Source organism: Terrapene carolina, unplaced genomic scaffold (assembly GCF_002925995.2).
Source record: "Terrapene carolina triunguis isolate 2854851 unplaced genomic scaffold, T_m_triunguis-2.0 Scaffold62, whole genome shotgun sequence".
NCBI lineage: Eukaryota > Metazoa > Chordata > Testudines > Emydidae > Terrapene > Terrapene triunguis.
Window position 1 is genome coordinate 3,215,997 of NW_020664413.1, and position 18,150 is coordinate 3,234,146.

The 18,150-nt window shown below is 47.9% G+C and overlaps 1 protein-coding gene across 1 annotated transcript in view; it reads left to right on the forward strand.

The window, feature by feature from the left end:
- Nucleotides 1-18,150, forward strand: part of MARCHF4 (membrane associated ring-CH-type finger 4) — a 160,862-nt gene that overhangs the window by 120,993 nt on the left and 21,719 nt on the right. The window contains exons 2-3 of the mRNA XM_026647759.1: nucleotides 3,343-3,498; nucleotides 16,884-17,076. Coding sequence (XP_026503544.1) covers nucleotides 3,343-3,498; nucleotides 16,884-17,076 — 349 coding nt within the window. The remainder of the gene's footprint in view (nucleotides 1-3,342; nucleotides 3,499-16,883; nucleotides 17,077-18,150) is intronic.

Here is an 18,150-nt window from a genome sequence, read left to right on the forward strand (position 1 = left end):
AGATTTAGATCAGCTGAGGAGCTGGTCCATATGTGCAGAAATAAAAGTAGGAAAATATCCTGGATCTACATCTACTCATCTCTCCCCCAACAGGGATATGACTCAATCCAGGGACCTGATTCTCCTTTTAATTTACATCAGGTTTACCTCTGTAATTCCACCGCCTCCAATGGCACCATACCTGATTTATACATGTGTATATATGAGAGGAGAATCAGTCCAAAACCCTCTTAATTAATAATTAATGGAGATATCCCATCTCCTAGAACTGGAAGGGACCCTGAAAGGTCATCAAGTCCAGCCCCCTGCCTTCACTAGCAGGACCAAGTACTGATTTTGCCCCAGATCCCCAAGTGGCCCCTTCAAGGATTGAACTCACAACTCTGGGTTTAGCAGGCCAATGCTCAAACCACTGAGCTATCCCTCCCCCCTCTTGATTCCTTGCAAGCCAGACAAAATCCACACTGAACTTGTGAATGTATTTGAAAATCTGTAGCTATCAGGCACTTGCCCACCAGTTTGCCAAAGGAGAAGAGGAATTGTTTAGGGTGAGCCACGTGGTGGAATGTAATCCAACAAAGGAAATGAAGGCTACCGTTTCCCGACATTGAAGTGTCTTTGTTGAATAGTCTCATGAGGGAAGCAATGGAAGGTCCATTGCTGGAAGCACTGGAGAGCATGCTGTGTAGGGAATAATCTTACACTGCCCAAGAGAAACGGACATGATCTAATTTCCGTCTCTAACTTCCATGAGCTGTGTCTCCTTTTTAGGAGCACTCTTGTGTGTAGCTTTTTGTAAGGGTCTCTGTGCAGAGACCTCTTCGTGCATTAATGACTGTTGATGGGTTGTTCTAGAGCTTACCGTGAAGTCTGGGATCAGACTCTTCTCTTTGCTGTATGAAGACTTTATCCCGTTAATATGCCTGTGGGTTTTTGGCTTTTTACGAACACCTGCTGTGTACAGAACTGGGCCTAGCTGTATGTAAAAATAGCTGTGTACCAACCCCCAAAACATCATCATTCATACTGCTTTGGAGGATCTAGGAATGAACCAGGTTTTTGCTGGATTTGCAAAAATAGAGAAATTGGGGGGGCTTCGTACTCAGAATTTTTCACTGAATTCTCATAAGTGACAATAGCTCTCTCTGGATAGATTTACCAGTCTGAGAGGAGTTTTTTCTAGGCTGGTTCACATACATCCTTCACCTCTGGAAAGTGGAGATCAAATTTGAGAAATTTAAATGCATTCTGAGCTCTTAACTTAACCTGGGGGGAGATTATCTCTATTCAGTTCTAGTCTTTATAGGTTCTTATACCACTCTCATCACCATAGTATCTGAGCACCTTCCAGTTGTTAAGCAATGTTAAATGATGTGACTAATCTGCCTGGTGTGGTTCCTTCTCTCTCTCGCTCATCCTCACCCCAGTGGGAGAATTGTGCATGTCACTGAGTGGTTTTTGTTTTGGTAGCGTTTTGTTTTTTGTTGGAGAAGGCAGGTCCTCAAAGAGTGACTGGAAGTTGGAGCAGAATGTGGCAAAGCCCCTAACAATCACATGTCAGCCACGCAGACCTCTCATCAGGAGGCATGAAAACATTCAAAGCAAAGCCACATGCCCAAACTTCCCACTGAAGTTTGTACAGCTAGTTTGAATTCTTGAAAAGGAATCCGACTGCTTTCCCTCCCCCGCCACACCTCCATTTCGCAATTTTGCTCTACAATAGGCATCTCTTCATGAAGGAAGTGGCCTATTTCCAAGTGAAAACCGCAATTCTGTAAGTTTCTAAATTCTAACCTCCCTTTGCATGATATTCAATTTGTAATGAAAGCCAGTGACAGTCAAAATCCAGCCTGCCTTTGTAGTGTAAACAACCAGGTTGCTGAAATTTCATGGAAAATGACATTTCTGGGTCACATAATGGAGCCGAATGAAGTGATTAACATTTTGGCATTAGACTTCATAAAAACAAGTATCACTCTTGCCAGCTCTGCTCCCAACCTCCAGGAGGCCTTTGCACTTGATCCTTATGAAACCCGTGGGAGTTTTTTCCATTGAACTTCAATGGGAGTGGATCCTGGCCTTTAAAGTGGGACAAAGACGCGACCAGGGATAGAAGACTTGTCTGTGTCCTAGTCTCATATTGCTATCTCAGCCTTTCTGCTGTGTACATATAGTAATAAAAGAGGAGAGGCCAACAGGTCCGTGGGGGATGGAGGTAAATCTGGGTCTTTAATAGGAAGCCTCATGCCTCTTGAGTTGGGGCATGGCTGAGAGATGCAACTCAGCCTTTCCCTGTCTTCCAGGAGACAATCTAACCCTGCCTTTTAAAAAGCCTTTAACCCTCTGAACAAAGCTAAACATTGAGCAGGAGTTCAAAATGTGGCTTTTAAACAGTCAGAGGTGGGGGTTGCAATTTAATGGCTTCCCTCTAACAATTGGATGAAGTGAGCCGCTACCGCTAAGCTTATGGATGTAGTGGTGAATTTACCAAGCTATGTGGAGGGTGGGGCTGATCCCTTTCAAATGGTTCAAAATAATACACTTGCTTGGCAACCCCATTTAAGTTGCGTGCCTGAAAAAATTCAGTGACCCAAGGAAGGTATCCCATGCTTGGGAATTGGCCAGTACGTAGATTGTGTGTCAGGCCATAATCTCGGCTTCCATCTTGTTTGTTCCAAGTATGGAAGTAGCAGGATCCACGGGTTGTCTGATGTCTGGGTTTTCAAATGAGCTGTCCTGTTGGACTGCATTGGTAATGGAATTTTGAAACCCTTTCCCCTGCAGGCTATGAGTACAAATGGGGAGTGACCGGAGATGGGCCCATGCCACAAAATTTTTGATTTGGATTCAAATTTTGAAAATTTGCAATGGGGACTTTGGTTTGGGTCTATCTCTGGTAATCATTTACTATCTTCAGTGGTCCATGTGACATGAGCTGATGCTGGTCTCAGTCCAGGGGCCAGTGTCTACTTCACCAGAACCACCGCCATGTCCAGCACTAATTAGACCCCACACTGGCAGTCCCAGCAGATAAACCAAGGACTGAATGGACAACAGAGATTGATCCTCTCTCAGGATTGAGGCTCCTTGGAAGGGCAATATGGATAAGTTGCGTTGTGTTTAAATTGGCCATCAGTCCCCAGGACAGTCTGTCCAGCACCTTTCAACAGCAGGGAACTTTATTAATAAAATAAAAACCAATCGAAGAACTAATAATGGACTACTTTGGCCAAAACTCCTGAGCCAAGACTCCTCGATTGCAAAGGGGAACCGCAGTCGACGCGCCTTCAGACCTGTTTGGAGGAGGTAACCCTTGCTGACCATCTGTCTGTCTCTTTCCAGGGGGAGTTGTTGAGCCCGTGTCGATGCGATGGATCGGTGAAATGTACGCACCAGCCTTGTCTGATCAAATGGATCAGTGAGAGAGGCTGCTGGAGCTGCGAGCTGTGTTACTACAAGTATCACGTCATTGCCATAAGCACAAAGAACCCTCTGCAGGTAAAGGTACTAGAGACATTTCAAAGTTTTCTTTTCTGTTGTTATCAGTAGGTCTGTGTGGCTCTTCCTGCACTGCGTAGAGGGATGTATGGATGGGCTCTTTACAAAGTGGCGGAGGGCTGGTTCAACCCCCCCCAGGAATCTGTTCTTGCTGCCCCCTGGCATCTCCAGAACCCATTCTTCTCGGTCTAGCGTACTTATCGGGCCCTCATTGCTGTAGCATTTGAGCACCTCACAAATCCTCTATGAGGTAAGGCAGGGCTATTTATCCCCATTTTACAGCTGGGGAAAGAAAGCGGAGAGAGGCCAAGTGACTTCCCCAAGGTCACACAGGAAGGCTGTGGTAGAGTGGGGAATTGAACCTGGGTCTTCAGAGTTGAACCCTAACCACTAGTCCACCGCACAGCCCAAGCTTGCCTGCTCTGGTCCCTAATAGGCCCTTCACCCGCTTCTGGTTTGCATGTCATCAGGGGTATTGGAGCCCATCACTGCAGACTTGAGGTTCCACTGGCCTGCGCCTTGTGCTGTATGAGCTAGGTGTCCATCACAACCAGATCCGAATGGTAGTTTTTGATATCCACTTTGCCGAGGTGTAAATGACTGTAAGAAGCAGTGGAAAATTGCACTTCCTTTCCTCCCATTTCATGAGCTCTGGTGAGTCTCCGGAGATAGAAGTTTCCCTGAGTGCATTGCCCCAAATCTAACTGTGAGGAGGCAACATACTTTGAACACACGACTAAGACTCGAGAGACCTGGATTCCGGTCCTAGTTCTCCCTCAACCTACTGTGTGGCCGTGGGGCATGATTTAGTTTCTCCATGCTGCAACTTCTCCATCTGTAACACGGGGGTTATGGTTGTCAGTGGCTTATTGTTATTTGGACAGTGCCCAGAGGTTGGCGAGTTGCTACCCTCCTTGGAGTGTCTCAGATGCCAGGCACGGCATTAGAGCAAGGTATTAATAGTTCTTCTTCAAGGGCTACTCTGTGTAGCTATTCCACTGCTGGTGGGTGCATGTCCAGTGCACTTGTCTAGTCAGCAGTGTGGGACACCGCATTGAACAAGTGGCTCAAGCACAGGGCAGAGGACCTACCTAGCCCAGCTCTTTGGAACCAGAAGGGTTCCGTTCCCTTCGGCGTTTGCTTCTGAGGTTCTGCCTAGTTTTACTGGTCCTAGATCGGGTCATGTAAATGGCCTCTCAGCATCATTAGGAGGGAAACTGACTCCTGCGAACAGGGTCCCACCATGCCCTCAGCACCACTGAGTCTGTTAGGTCTCACATTAAAAAAATCAAATCCTGCTGCTATTGAACTCAGGGGAATCGGAGCCGGCACTAGGCATAAGCAGACTAAGCGATTGTTTGGGGCCCCCTATTTGCTTTTTATTATCAGAACTTGCCTGTTTTAGTATGGGGGGAGCAGGGGCGGCTCCAGGCACCAGCACAGCAATTGCGTGCCTGGGGCGGCAAGCCGCGGGGGGCAGCCTGCCAGTCGCTGTGAGGGCAGCAGTCAGGTGGCCTTCGGCAGCGTGCCCCTGCGAGAGGTCCGCCGGTCCCGCGGTTTCGGCAGCAATTCGGCAGGGGGTACGCCGAAACCGCAGGACCAGCAGATCACCCGCAGAATCCGCGTGACCGCGGGTGGTCCGCAGGCACACCGCCGAAGGCCGCCTGACTGCCGTGCTTGGGGCGGCAAAAAACATAGAGCCGCCCCTGGGGGGGGAGGGCTATTCCTGCATAGCGCCCCCTGTGGGCTAGCACTGGCGGGAATTTTTGCCACTAACTTCCAAGGGAGAGCAGAACTGGTGCCTAGGATTTAAGAGGGATTTAAATAAAGTACATGGGACTCGTGTGGCCATTACAGGAGTGAATTCTACCCTGGAAGGAGTTCCCCTTGCTCCATGGCTCAGCAGAGCTTCTGACATTTGATTTTTACATGCATTGGGCTCAGGTTGTCAGTACTTTCATCACAAACCCAGAGCCCCAGGAGTTTAATTTCTTGGCTCAGATACCTTGGTCCAGACTGAAACTCGAGAGGGAGGACTTGGACAAAACTGTATGGTATTTTTAAAGCTGTTTTGCATGTGCCTGAATGTTGCAGGTATCTCAGATCAGAGGCTGATGTTAGGGTCCTGTAACAACACAGATAGTAACGCTTTGTGCTGGCATTGTGGTAGTACCTTTCCTCTGAGGGGCTCCAAGCACTCTGTAAAGCTCAGAGACACAAGTTAAAGATTTAGACCCGGCTCCTCAGCTGGTGTAAATTGGCGTCGCTTCTTTGAAGTGAAAGAGACAAGTGCCCATTCCCCAAGCTTCAGAAACACTGCACTCTTTCGGAAGCTCTTTGAAAACCTGGCCTTATTAAACTCTAGGCAGCTGTTGCCACGAACATAAAAAATGACCAGGCGATGGCAAGAAAATAACAGAGCTTAGAGCTGTGTGAAATGATCGCAAAGGAAAGTGGAAACCGTGAAAAATGTGAGACATCCAAGTGTTTGTTTGGACTTCACAAACATGCTGGAAACGTTGAGACTTTTTGCTTATAAATAGGAGCAATTTGAATTAAATAAATACAATATATCATAGGGTTAGAAGGGACTGCAAGGGTCATCTGGTCTAACCCCCGTCAAGATAGAGGATATAGATTCACAACTGAAGGCCCGAAGAACTATATATACAGTGCATACTCATATACATCCCACTAGCCCTGAAATACATACACATCACTCCATAGCAACATTCACGCTTTCATACCCCCATAAGACAGACACACACATTCAAATAGTCACTCACATAGATGCACACAGAAGCCCAAATATTGAGGTCCATACATGATTTCATGCACACAGATGTCTACATACACACGAATGGGCCATAAAGTAAAAGAACAAGATCAATCCCTACAGCTGTTGATTTGTGCGTGCTAATTGCTATCTGGAATTTACATGCCTTTGTCCTTAGCTTAAAGCTCTGACGTTCCCAAGCTTCAGTGTTTAGGTACGGTTCTGTAGAAAGCCAGGGAGCTCTGAAGTCCTCTGTTTATCCAGAGAACAGACATAACACAGGCAGTGACAATGTGAGCTCTCACTACCCTGCCAATGTGCATCAATTTTGACTTGGGGGGTCCACTGCTCTGGTCCCCACAGCCCATTTTGTCCTTGGCCTCTCTGCTGAGATGGCAGTTTTGTGGCCTGGACATCGATCCATTAGGCCTGGACTGAGACCCACCCACTCACTTCACACAGGCCACCAAATGAAATGGCTTTTGACCACTGGGATGGATTTGAACCAGTGACCTGGAGGTGACATAGCCTCGTGGCCCACTACCAACATCCCGAGTCACCGGGGCCCATTTTAAACCCAGACATAGCCTTAGGCAACCTGTGGGTACTGTTTTCCTGTGGCAAAGACTGTATCAAATCGGTGAGTGTACTTCGCATTTGTGTGCATGTGTATTTCAGCAGATCCTCTGTGTGTGTGTGTGTGTGTGTGTGTGTGTATTTCATTGCATACTGTATGTACTCAGAGTATATGTTGAATTGCACAGTGTACTCCATGTATTTCAATGTGCGTGTGTGTGTGTGTACTTGGATGGGAGACCTGCATAGACGGTAGGTGCATGTGGAGAGTTGTGTTAGGGGCAGAGAAGCTACAGCAAGGGAGCAGAGCTCATATTTAATTAACCAGATTCCTTACAACCTCTGAGCTGCTATGATGCTTCCATATCAGACAGCATCTTATATGCACCGCTTTTAAATGACCCCTCTGGCGCTGGCTGCTGGGATTTCCCAGCGTTAAGTGAGAATGCCTTAGAGCAATGAACACTGCAAACCTGCCAAGGCCAGGGGATTAAAGTCAGAGAGAGTGAAGCTCAAGTCTCCAATCCAACCTGCCAGGTGGTAGCTGCTTAGTCAGTGAGCAACAGAGGCGCTTCCAGGAGCTCAGAGCGGCTGGGTGGCCTGTTACCCTCACATTACTGAACTTGGTAATCCCCAGTGATGGGTAAAGCAACCCTAGGACTAACAGGTAGCTTTAATCCATTCCCTACTGGGGTCTGTTGCAATATTTATGCAGGGTTATATTGTGGATGGGCTCTTTAGTGTCTACAAGGTCTGAACACACAGGGTATGCGAAACATAGGGCAGCATTGCAGGCGTGTTTTGCACTACATATCTGCTACATTGGGCATCCCCAAAGTGGTTAGTTGTGGAGCCTGATTCTGCTCCCATTTACATTGCTGTATAACTCCTTTGTCTCAGGGGAGTCACTCCTGATTTACATTAACTGTATCTAAGAGCAGAATCAGACTCTTTGTCTTTAGCAAAAATAAAATGGGTCAGAACCAAACTCCCAGATCCGAAAGCTTCTGAGCTTTGGGGAAGTTAAAATCCATCCACAAATGTCTCTGGTGCCCCCTCTGCATAATGGGTCGACCGACCCCCTGTTCAGAACACCCAAACATTTGGGGAGTGTTCGAATTAAGATTCTGGTCCTGATTCTCCTCTCACGGGCACTGGTGTAATTCAGAAGTAACACCGCTGGAGTAAATGAATATTTGCTCAATGTCTGCCCTTCATCAGGGCTACTGCGTCCACATCAAATGTGGCTGAAACCCGGGAGTCTCCCAAGCCCAGACCTAACTCCTGGGCAAAAACCCAACGGTGATGAGATTGGCAGGGAGAGCCGCAAAGGAGTTACTGCCTCTGTGGCAAACAGCTCGTCATCACATTCACTAAAGAACCAGAAAAGAAAAGACACCCACCACAAGCTGCAGAAGGAGGGTTACAGAGGCCCTGGGAGAGCAGGAACATGATTTCTGCATGTCTTACAGGAGATCAGAAGTGCTGCAAATGACCAGCTGCGTATCGCCAGGAAAATCTCAAACTATTTGTATTTCTCTCAGAATCTGACAATGGATCTGTTCAATAGCGAGGCCCTGGATCCTCATAATTATAAAGGAACTTGTCAAATCCTGTAATAAACTAACCTGGCTGAGGCTGGGGTGGGAGAGCTCGGTGCAGGAAATAGAAAATCCTTCCTAGGAAGCAATGTTCTCCGTTAGAGGCGTATAGATTTTCTTTGGCTAATTACATGGCCTGATTCTGCTCTCCCTAACAGTTGTTTGTAAATCCAGAGATCACTGGAGTCAAACCGATATGAGAATCAGACTAAGCATAGAGACTCTATGGGTGCTCCGGGGCTGGAGCACCCACAGGAACAAATTTGGGTGCTCAGCACCCACCAGCCATCAGCTGTTTGGTGGCTGGGGGGAGTGGCCTGGGGGAGAGCAGAGAGCAGTGACCGGATGGCGGGCGGAGGCCTTGGGGGAGCGGGAGGGGGCGGAGTGGGGGTGGGGCATTAATATCATTTAATTGGTATTGCAGTGGCAATAGCATCGGACACCGGCAGAGATCAGGGCCACATTGTACTTGGGGCTGTACAGACTCGCAACAGGAAAAGGTCTCTGCCCCAAGCACATAACGTGGGGTTATGACATTGTACAAAAGACGATGAATGAGATAAATGAGGGGCAAGGAGGAGAGGGAGCAAGAAGATGATATTGGTTGGTATAGTAGGCAGTAGTCTCCGCCTGCCACCTTCCTGGCCAGTTTACATTAAAGTTAATTAAAAATTTCAGCTCTGGATCGGATATTAATATTCAGAGGTATTTTGGATCTAAAGGTTTTGTAATTTCGGTAAAACGACGGCACAAATATTAAGAGGGAAAACTCAATCCAAACTTTGCATTACCGTCTAGGTTAGTTGTCAGCGTAGATTAGTGATGGGATGAGGTTTGAAAGAGGTGGCCTTCGAGGAACGATTTGAAGAAGAGTGTTTTCTCCAATGAGTGTGGCACTTTGGCCATCCATTGTATAATTGTGCCTCAGCATCCTGTGACAAACAGTGAACTGGGAGTTCGCAAGGGTCTTGCAAAGAACCCTTTATTTGATACTTTCTGTTACAGCAGAGCTCATAGGTCTGCTCTTAATGGTACGGGTCCTGGGATCATCTGAAGAGCTTTACTCAACAGGAAGTTATACCTCCAGAGATCCTAGTGGAATGGAAAGAGAGTTATCATCTAGGCACCAAACAGACTACGGACATGGTTTTGTTCTAGTTCTGACTTAATTGTTTTCTCACAATTTCATGCGTGAGTTTAATGCTGGTGAACAGTGCCAACTAGCCAGCCCAGGAGAAGGAAGCATTCCTGTTAGCCACACAACAGAGAGCAGCAGTACAAGTTTCCCCACTGTGACCTGTAACCCTGAGCTGCTGGGAACATATCACAAGTGGGTTCAGTCTGCACAGCCATCCAGCCATTGGTTTTAGTGTAGGAATGGAGCCAGGCAGTGTTGACTGGAGGAGGAGGAGAATGGCTGGTGATTCTCTAGAAGTCCTCAGCCCGTCCTCATCACCTTGGTATCTGAACACCTTCCAACCAGGCATTAAGTGATGTGACTAACCCCTCTCTCACTTGTGTGGTTGTGTTTTTCTCTCCTCCTTTCTCCTGTGGGAGAACTATGTGTGCACTGGTGTGGTTTGTTTTGGTAGGGCTGTTATTGTTTGGGACTTTGGGTGGGTTTTTTAAATGCACACGCTGCTCTGGGTTAGGGAAGGCAAGGTCAAAGACACGAACCTGGTGCCGAAGATGATGAGGTTTGTGATAGTCTTTAGTTCCTGGGGAGCGCATGCTGCAGCCTGGGACCAGCCCCTAAGCAAGCTCTATCTTCTGCATAGAGGCTCTTTGCCCTGATGAGCTGACACTATCCAACTCACTTTGGTTAGCACCAGACAGCCAAGAGATGACGGCAAAGTTTGGCCGTTGGCTCTCCGTGCCAGATGCGAACCAGTGACCTCTCGTAGCAGAGGGAGAGACATTCTAGCCTCCGGAGCCATCCAGTCTCTCTCTCGACTGAGTGATCTGGATTTCGGCGTGAGCTTTTTTAACCTCTTGACAACTGACATTTAAAAGACACTCTTTTGCGGAGGGGACAGCTGGCTTAGGGGGCTGGTAATGGAACACAACTTCACTTCTAGGTCATGGGTGCAAATTCAGCCCAGGGCCATCACTGACCAAAAGCAATTACCATTGACTGGCATCTGTGAAGTGAGGTGGTAGATCTCAGTGCAATACCCAGTGGGCAGGTGACCCCAGCAGAAAAATCCTCACAGCTGACTCAGCAGAGGAGCCCAGCATTAAATGGGCCAGGAGGACCGACCGCCCCTCTCCCCCTTGGAGATAGCTAGGGATGGGGTTTGTTGGCATGTGGCCCTGGATGGGGGAAGGTGGCCCTGCGGTGCTGGTCTCCGTTCTGCAGAGACCTTTGACTCACCAGCATTGTCAATACAGCCTCATTCAGGTGCACTAATTCTTAAAAGAGCAGGCAGCCATCAGTCCCATCCTTCCTGCCAAGTGCTGAATTCCGGCGGCTCCATTTCCTTTATAACCGAGAACTCTACACTTAGTTACATTGCTGCAAATTCCACTGACATTTCCTGGACCTGTATCTCAGGGCTCAATCTGGCCTGTCTACCGCAGAGCAGGGAGTAGAGAATACATCTCCGCAGCCTATTTAATGTGTGTGTGATAGCCTCCTCTGCTTTGCAGGGACAGCTTGGGACCCTGACCCCGAGTCTCATTAGATAACTCAAGAAAGCAATTTCAACATTCAATCTTACACTGGAGCAGTAGGATGCTGCTGTGAGCTACCAGCGTAAATTCTAGTAGCTCCATTGAAGTCACTGGATCTAATGTGGATTTGCAGTGGTGCCCTGGATCAGAATCTGGCCCTAGCGATATTTGTAATGTGGCGTCTAGTATTCTTCTCCTAGGAGGAGGAGAAGCCAGGTACCCCCAAGGCTGGGAGGACCACAGCCACCATTTCCAGGAGGAAACGTAGGGTAGTAGTGGTTGGTGACTTTCTTCTAAGGGGGACGGAGGCACCCATCTGTTGCCCGGACATGGCATCCCGGGAGGTATGCTGCCTGCCAGGGGCCCATATCTGAGAAGTTACAGAGGGATTGTCGAGGATCATCCGGCCCTCTGACTACTACCCCATGCTACCCATCCATGTGGCACTAATGATACTGCGAGGTATGACCCTCAGCAGATCAGAAGTGACTACAGGGCTCTGGGAGTAAGGGTGAAGGAGTTCGGAGCGCAGGTGATCTTTTCAATCCTTCCGGTGAAGGGTAGGGGCCCAGGCAGAGACAGATGCATCCTGGAGATGAATGCCTGGCTGCAAGGATGGTGTCGCCACGAGAGCTTCAGCTTCCTTGACCACGGGGTGCTGTTCCAGGAAGAAGGACTGCTAAGCAGAGATGGGGTCCACCTATCGAAGAAGGGGAAGAGCATATTTGGATACAGACTGGCTAACCTAGTGAGGAGGACTTTAAACTAGGTTCAAAGGGGGCAGGTGACCAAAGCCCACAGGTAAGTCAAGAACATGGAGATCTGGGAGAAGGTTTGGAATTTGGGGGGAGCATGGGCTGTTATAGCAGGGATAAAGGAGAGACAAGACAAAACAGCGGGGGGGGGGGAATCAAATCAGTATCTTAGATGTCTGTATACTAATGTGAGAAGTATGGGGAATAAGCAGGAAGAACTCGAAATGCTAGTAAATAAACACAACTATAACATAGTTGGCATCACAGAGACTTGGTGGGATAATAGACATGACTGGAATATTTGAATAGGGGAGTACAGCTTGCTCAGGAAGGATAGGTAGGGGGAAAAGGAGGAGGTGTTGCCTTATATATTAAAAATGTATACACTTGGACTGAGGTTGAGATGGACATAGGAGACAGACTTTGTTGAAAGTTTCTGGGTAAGGATAAAAGGGGTAAAAAACAAGGGTCATGTCATGGTAGGGGTTTACTACAGAGCACCAAACCAGGAAGAAGAGGTGGATGAGGATTTTTTTAAACAGCTAACAAAATCATCCCAAGCACAGGACTTGGTGGTGATGGAGGACTTCAACTACCCAGACATCTGTTGGGGCAATAACATAGCAGGGCACAGATTATCTAACAAGTTCTTGGAATGTTTTGGAGACATTTTTTTATTTCAGAAGGTGGAGAAAGCTGCTAGGGGAGAGGCTGTTCTAGATTTGATTTTGACAAATAGGGAGGAACTGGTTGAGAATTTGAAAGTGGAAGGCAGCTTGGGTGAAAGTGATCACGAAATGATAGAGTTCATGATTCTAAGGAATGTTTGGAGGGAGAAGAGCAAAATAAAGACAATGGATTTCAAGAAGGCAGACTTTACAAACTCAGGGAGTTGGTAGGTAAGATCCCATGGGAAGCAAGTCCAAGGGGGAAAATAATAGAAGACAGTTCTCAGTTTTTCAAAGAGACATTAAGGACACAAGAGCAAACTATTCCACTGCATAGGAAAGACAGGAAGTATGGCAAGAGACCAGCCTGGCTTAACCAGGAAATCTTCAATGCTCTAAAACTCAAAAAAGAGTCCTACAAAAAGTGGAAACTAGCTCAAATTACAAAGAACGAATATAAACAAATAACACAAGTATGTAGGGACAAAATTAGAAAGGACAACGCACAAAACGAGAACAAACTAGTTAGAGACATAAAGGGTAACAAAAAAACATTCTACAAATACATTAGAAGCAAGAGGAAGACAAAGGACAGGGTAGGCCCATTACTCAATGGAGGGGGAAATAATAACAGAAAATGTGGAAATGGCAGAAGTGCTTAATGACTTTTTTGTTTTGGTTTTCACCAAGAAGGTTGGTGGTGATTGGACATCTAATGTAGTGAATGCCAGTGAAAATGAGGTAGGAACAGAAGAGGCTAAAATAGGGAAAGAACAAGTAAAAAATTACTTGGACAAATTAGATGTCTTCCAGTCATCAGGGCCTCATGAAATGCATCCTAGAATACTCAAGGAGCTGACCTAGGAGATATCTGAGCCACTAGAGATTTATTTTTCAAAAGTCATGGAAGATGGGAGAGATTCCAGATGACTGGAAAAGGGCAAATATAGTGCCCATCTATAAAAAGAGAAATAAGGACAACCCGGGAAATTACAGACCAGTCAGCTTAACTTCTGTATCCGGAAAGACAATGGAGCAAATAATTAAGCAATCAATTTGCAAACATCTAGAAGATAATAAGGTGATAAGTAACAGTCAGCATGGATTTGTCAAATCATGTCAAACCAACCTGATAGCTTTCTTTGACAGGGTAACAAGCCTTCTGGATGGGGGGAAGACATATTTCTTGACTTTAGTAAAGCTTTTGATACTGTCTCGCATGACCTTCTCATAAACAAACTAGGGAAATGCAACCGAGATGGAGCTACTATAAGGTGGGTGCAAAACTGGTTGGAAAACCGTTCCCAGAGAGTAGTTATCAGTGGTTCACAGTCATGCTTGAAGGGCATAACGAGTGGGGTCCCGCAGGGATTGGTTCTGGGTCCGGTTCTGTTCAATATCTTCATCAATGATTTAGATAATGGCATAGAGAGAACACTTATAAAGTTTGCAGATGATACCAAGCTGGGAGGGGTTGCAAGTGCTTTGGAGGATAGGATTATAATTCAAAATGGTCTGGACAAACTGGAGAAATGGTTTGAAGTAAATAGGATGAAATTCAATAATGGCAAATGCAAAGTACTCCACTTAGGGAGGAACAATCAGTTGCACACATACAAAATGGGAAATGGCTGCCTAGGAAAAAGTACTGCGAAAAGGGATCTGGGGGGTCATAATGGACCACAGCTAAATATGAGTCAACAGTGTAATGCTGTTGCAAAAAAAGCAAACATTGTTCTGGGATGTATTAGCAGGAGTGTTGTAAGCCAGACACGAGAAGTAATTCTTCCATTCTACTCCGCACAGATTAGGCCTCAACTGGAGTATTGCATCCGACGAAGTGGGCATTCACCCACGAAAGCTTATGCTCCAATACATCTGTTAGTCTTAAAGGTGCCACAGGACTCTCTGTTGCTTTTTACAGATCCAAACTAACACGGCTACCCCTCTGATAACTGAAGTATTGTGTCCAGTTCTGGGCGCCACATTTCAGGAAGGATGTGGACAAATTGGAGAGAGTCCAGAGAAGAGCAACAAAAATGATTAAAGGTCTAGAAAACGTGGGCCTGTGAGGGAAGATTGACAAAAATGGGTTTGTTTAGTCTGGAAAAGAGAAGACTGAGAGGGGACATGATAACAGTTTTCAAGTAGGTAAAAGGTTGTTACAAGAAGCAGGAAGAAAAATTGTTTTTCTTAACCTCTGAGGATAGGACAAGAAACAATGGGCTTAAATTGCAGCAAGGGAGGTTTAGGTTGGACATTAGGAAAAACTTCCTAATTGTCAGGGTGGTTAAGCACTGGAATAAATTGCCTAGGGAGGTTGTGGAGTCTCCATCATTGGAGATTGTTAAGAGCAGGTTGGACAAACACCTGTCAGGGATGGTCCAGGTAATACTTAGTCCTGCCATGAATGCAGGGGACTAGATGATCATAATGGTCCCTTCTGACCTTAAAGTCTATGACTAGATGACCTTCCAATACTATGATTCTATGTCAAATTGCTTCACACTGACGGGGGGGTTGCGTTAGAAGAAGCTCTGCCGTTCACCTTCTAATGCAGCACAAATGTGTCAGACCCCTGCTGAAAAGGGAACCTCGCCTTGTATTATTTGTAACGTGTTTTGTGGGGCATGCGTAGCCTACAGCAAGATCTCACCTTGCACTGTGATCCTGTCATATTTCACAAGTGAAGCAGCACCAAGCTGCTTGGATGGGAGGCCTCCAAGAAATAGCTAGGTACTACGAGAAGCGGTGCTGGTGATGCCTTTGGCAGCATGCTCTCCAAAGTCAGTACAGCACCAATGCCCCAGCATGGTGACAGGGACGCCCTGCCTCCAGAGTTCCTGCTTCTGAATGATGTATAAACTGGAGAGCCTAATGCATGGAGTCATTAATGTCCCACTTGTTACAGATCTAGTCAAGTGCCCCCTCTAGGACATTCGCCAGACTACTCTGAGGGGATCCAAATGTGGGGTGTGCTTTCAGCCTCCAGAGTCTGAACAGAGTCCATGCACTGCCCCTAGTGTGGGGTCTTTAGGCACACGCTTGGGATGCCGTTCCTCTGTCTAGCATCCCCTCCTGAGAGCCGAGACCTCTGCCAGTCAACTCCCAACCCCCGAGACCGTTGCTGACGCCTCAGAATTCAGTGTAGCTTAAACAAACTCTTTCCCAGAATTCCAGCCATGCGGGTATTCCGGGTCCACAGGGTAACTTTTCAAGGGAGTGTGATACATGTAACACACAACGCACAGACTTTGCACAGTGTTTTAAAACACCATTGCTCTTTACATAGCAGCACGAGAGAGGTACAACTCTAGACAAAATAATAGCCATGCCTTTACGCATTTCTCTGCCAGTTTCCTCACCATTGTGGAGAGATCTTTGGGCCAGGGGAGAGCCCTCTGGGGTGCCCAGGAACCTTCCTCTGCAGCTTCAGGACGTCTCTTCTGAAGCATGGATCCCTCTCCACCCCAGCTGCCATTTTCTGACCTGGGCTGTTCACAGTTAAACAGGACCTCTCTGCTACAAAAGCATACTCGTCTCTTCCTCTCTCCTGCCCAAAACTTCCTGTTTGGCTCATGAGTCTCTCGCATTGATACGTCCCACCAACAACACCTGGTTCCTTTGTTCTGATGCTGGCAATTTTCCACTCTCCAAACTCCAGCTGGCTGTTGAGGGGCTGGGGAAAACTAGTTCTCCTCGCTTCAGCCACTCTCCTTAGCATGCCCATGGTGTGGTCACAGTACAGTCGTTAAGGTTAACTACTCTCCATTGTCCCTATTCCAGTGGGTGCATGCAACAAGCCATCTCAGGCCATGGTGGAGCCTACATTTTATACATTCCATGATACAGCAAACTTCATAGTAACAGCTTGATAATATCAACCAGAATTCATAAATTGTACAGATTGATTTCCCCCAAATCATCATACCACTGTACTTGACATGAGAGCAGGGGCTGTTAGTTACCCTCAGCCTCTGGCCAAAGTCCATCTCAGGTAGTTGTCCTCTGCCTCCCTAGATGCCCTTTGCAGTTTCAGTTGGATACAGGATTCTTCTTCGCTTCCAGATCCAAAATGTGGAACGTGGTGGTGCTCTTTTAAACAGCTGCTGTGCTCCATCCCAGCGGTGGCTGCATGTCAGTGGTGGGGGAAGTGATCCATGTGTAGTGTTTGTCTGTCAAGTTGTAAAGCACTTTGGGATCGGAAGCCACCATGTGACACTTTCAATGCTGGTATTCACCGCAGAACTAATCTCCTGACTTTTCCTCCTCCTTCCCTCTCTCTTTGTCCCTGAATGTTATTTCCCCTTCCTCCCATCCCTTCCGTCCCTTGCAGTGGCAGGCCATCTCTCTGACAGTCATTGAGAAGGTTCAGATTGCAGCAGCCATCTTGGGTTCCCTCTTCCTCATCGCCAGTATCTCGTGGCTCATCTGGTCGACCTTCAGTCCTTCCGCCAAATGGCAGCGCCAGGACCTGCTCTTCCAGATCTGCTATGGAATGTATGGCTTCATGGACATTGTCTGCATAGGTGGGTGAATGAATTTCGCAGGCAAGGGGATGCAGCCCGCTGGCTCCTTCCACAGAAAGGAGCAGGAGATGGCACGCGGAGAATGGGCCTGGCTGCTATACAGATCTGTTTGGATACAACCCCCTTGGCCATTACTGCACCCTCTTTACAGAAATAACCCGGTTCTGAAGATCTCATCAACCTTGAGGTATTTTCCATTTCTGGGATGGCGTGGGATCTGGAACGTCCCATGGGCAAATGCAATGAGGGTCGAAGGCTGTAAAATGCAGCCACTTACACAGTAACAGGGCATTATTTTTCAGCTGGGTAAAGAATCTGAGAGCACTGGGCTGATTGAGAAACATCTATGATCACTGAGCACGAGGCAGAGGAAACACTTTCCTTTCACTCCCAGAATTGGGGTGAACACTTTTTCAAAAGGCAAAAGAGGGACACATGAAGGAGCCCCACCTCCTGCTGCTCCTCTTCCCCCTGAGGCTTCACCCCCTGGCCAGGCGGGAAGCCGGAGCTTGGGGAGCCGCTGTGGGGAGCCCCAGACCCTTTATCTGCCCTGGATGTGCCTCCCAGGGCAGGTGGAGGGTCTGGGGCTCCCCACTGCAATCTGGTTCAGAGCCACCAGAACTGGGCAGACGGGGGGACCATAGCTCTCCCACTTTTTGAAAGTGGATGGGCCGGACCCCGCCACTTCCCCCTCCTCTTCCCGCCAAGGCCCCACTTCCCTGGCCAGGCCAGCGTGGAGCCCAGGCAGTTGTGGGAGCCACAAAGACCCTCCATCTGCCTATGGTGCAGGGGGGCTGAGAGCAGCCCCCACCCCGTGTCCCTGTCTCACAGGCTTCCTGCCCAGCCCAGGACAGGTGGAGATAGAGGGTCCGCGACTCTGCGCCAGCTCACCACAGCTGCTTGTGCGGCTCTCCTCAACCCAGCTTCGGTGGGGGAGGGCCTCAAAGTCGCAGCCGGGCCATGCTAGGGGAGCCACGGACCCTCCACCTGCCCTGGACGCAGGGCCGGCTCCAGGCACCAGGCACCCAAGCACGTGCTTGGGGCGGCACCTGGTAAGGGGCGGCGGGAGGAGCG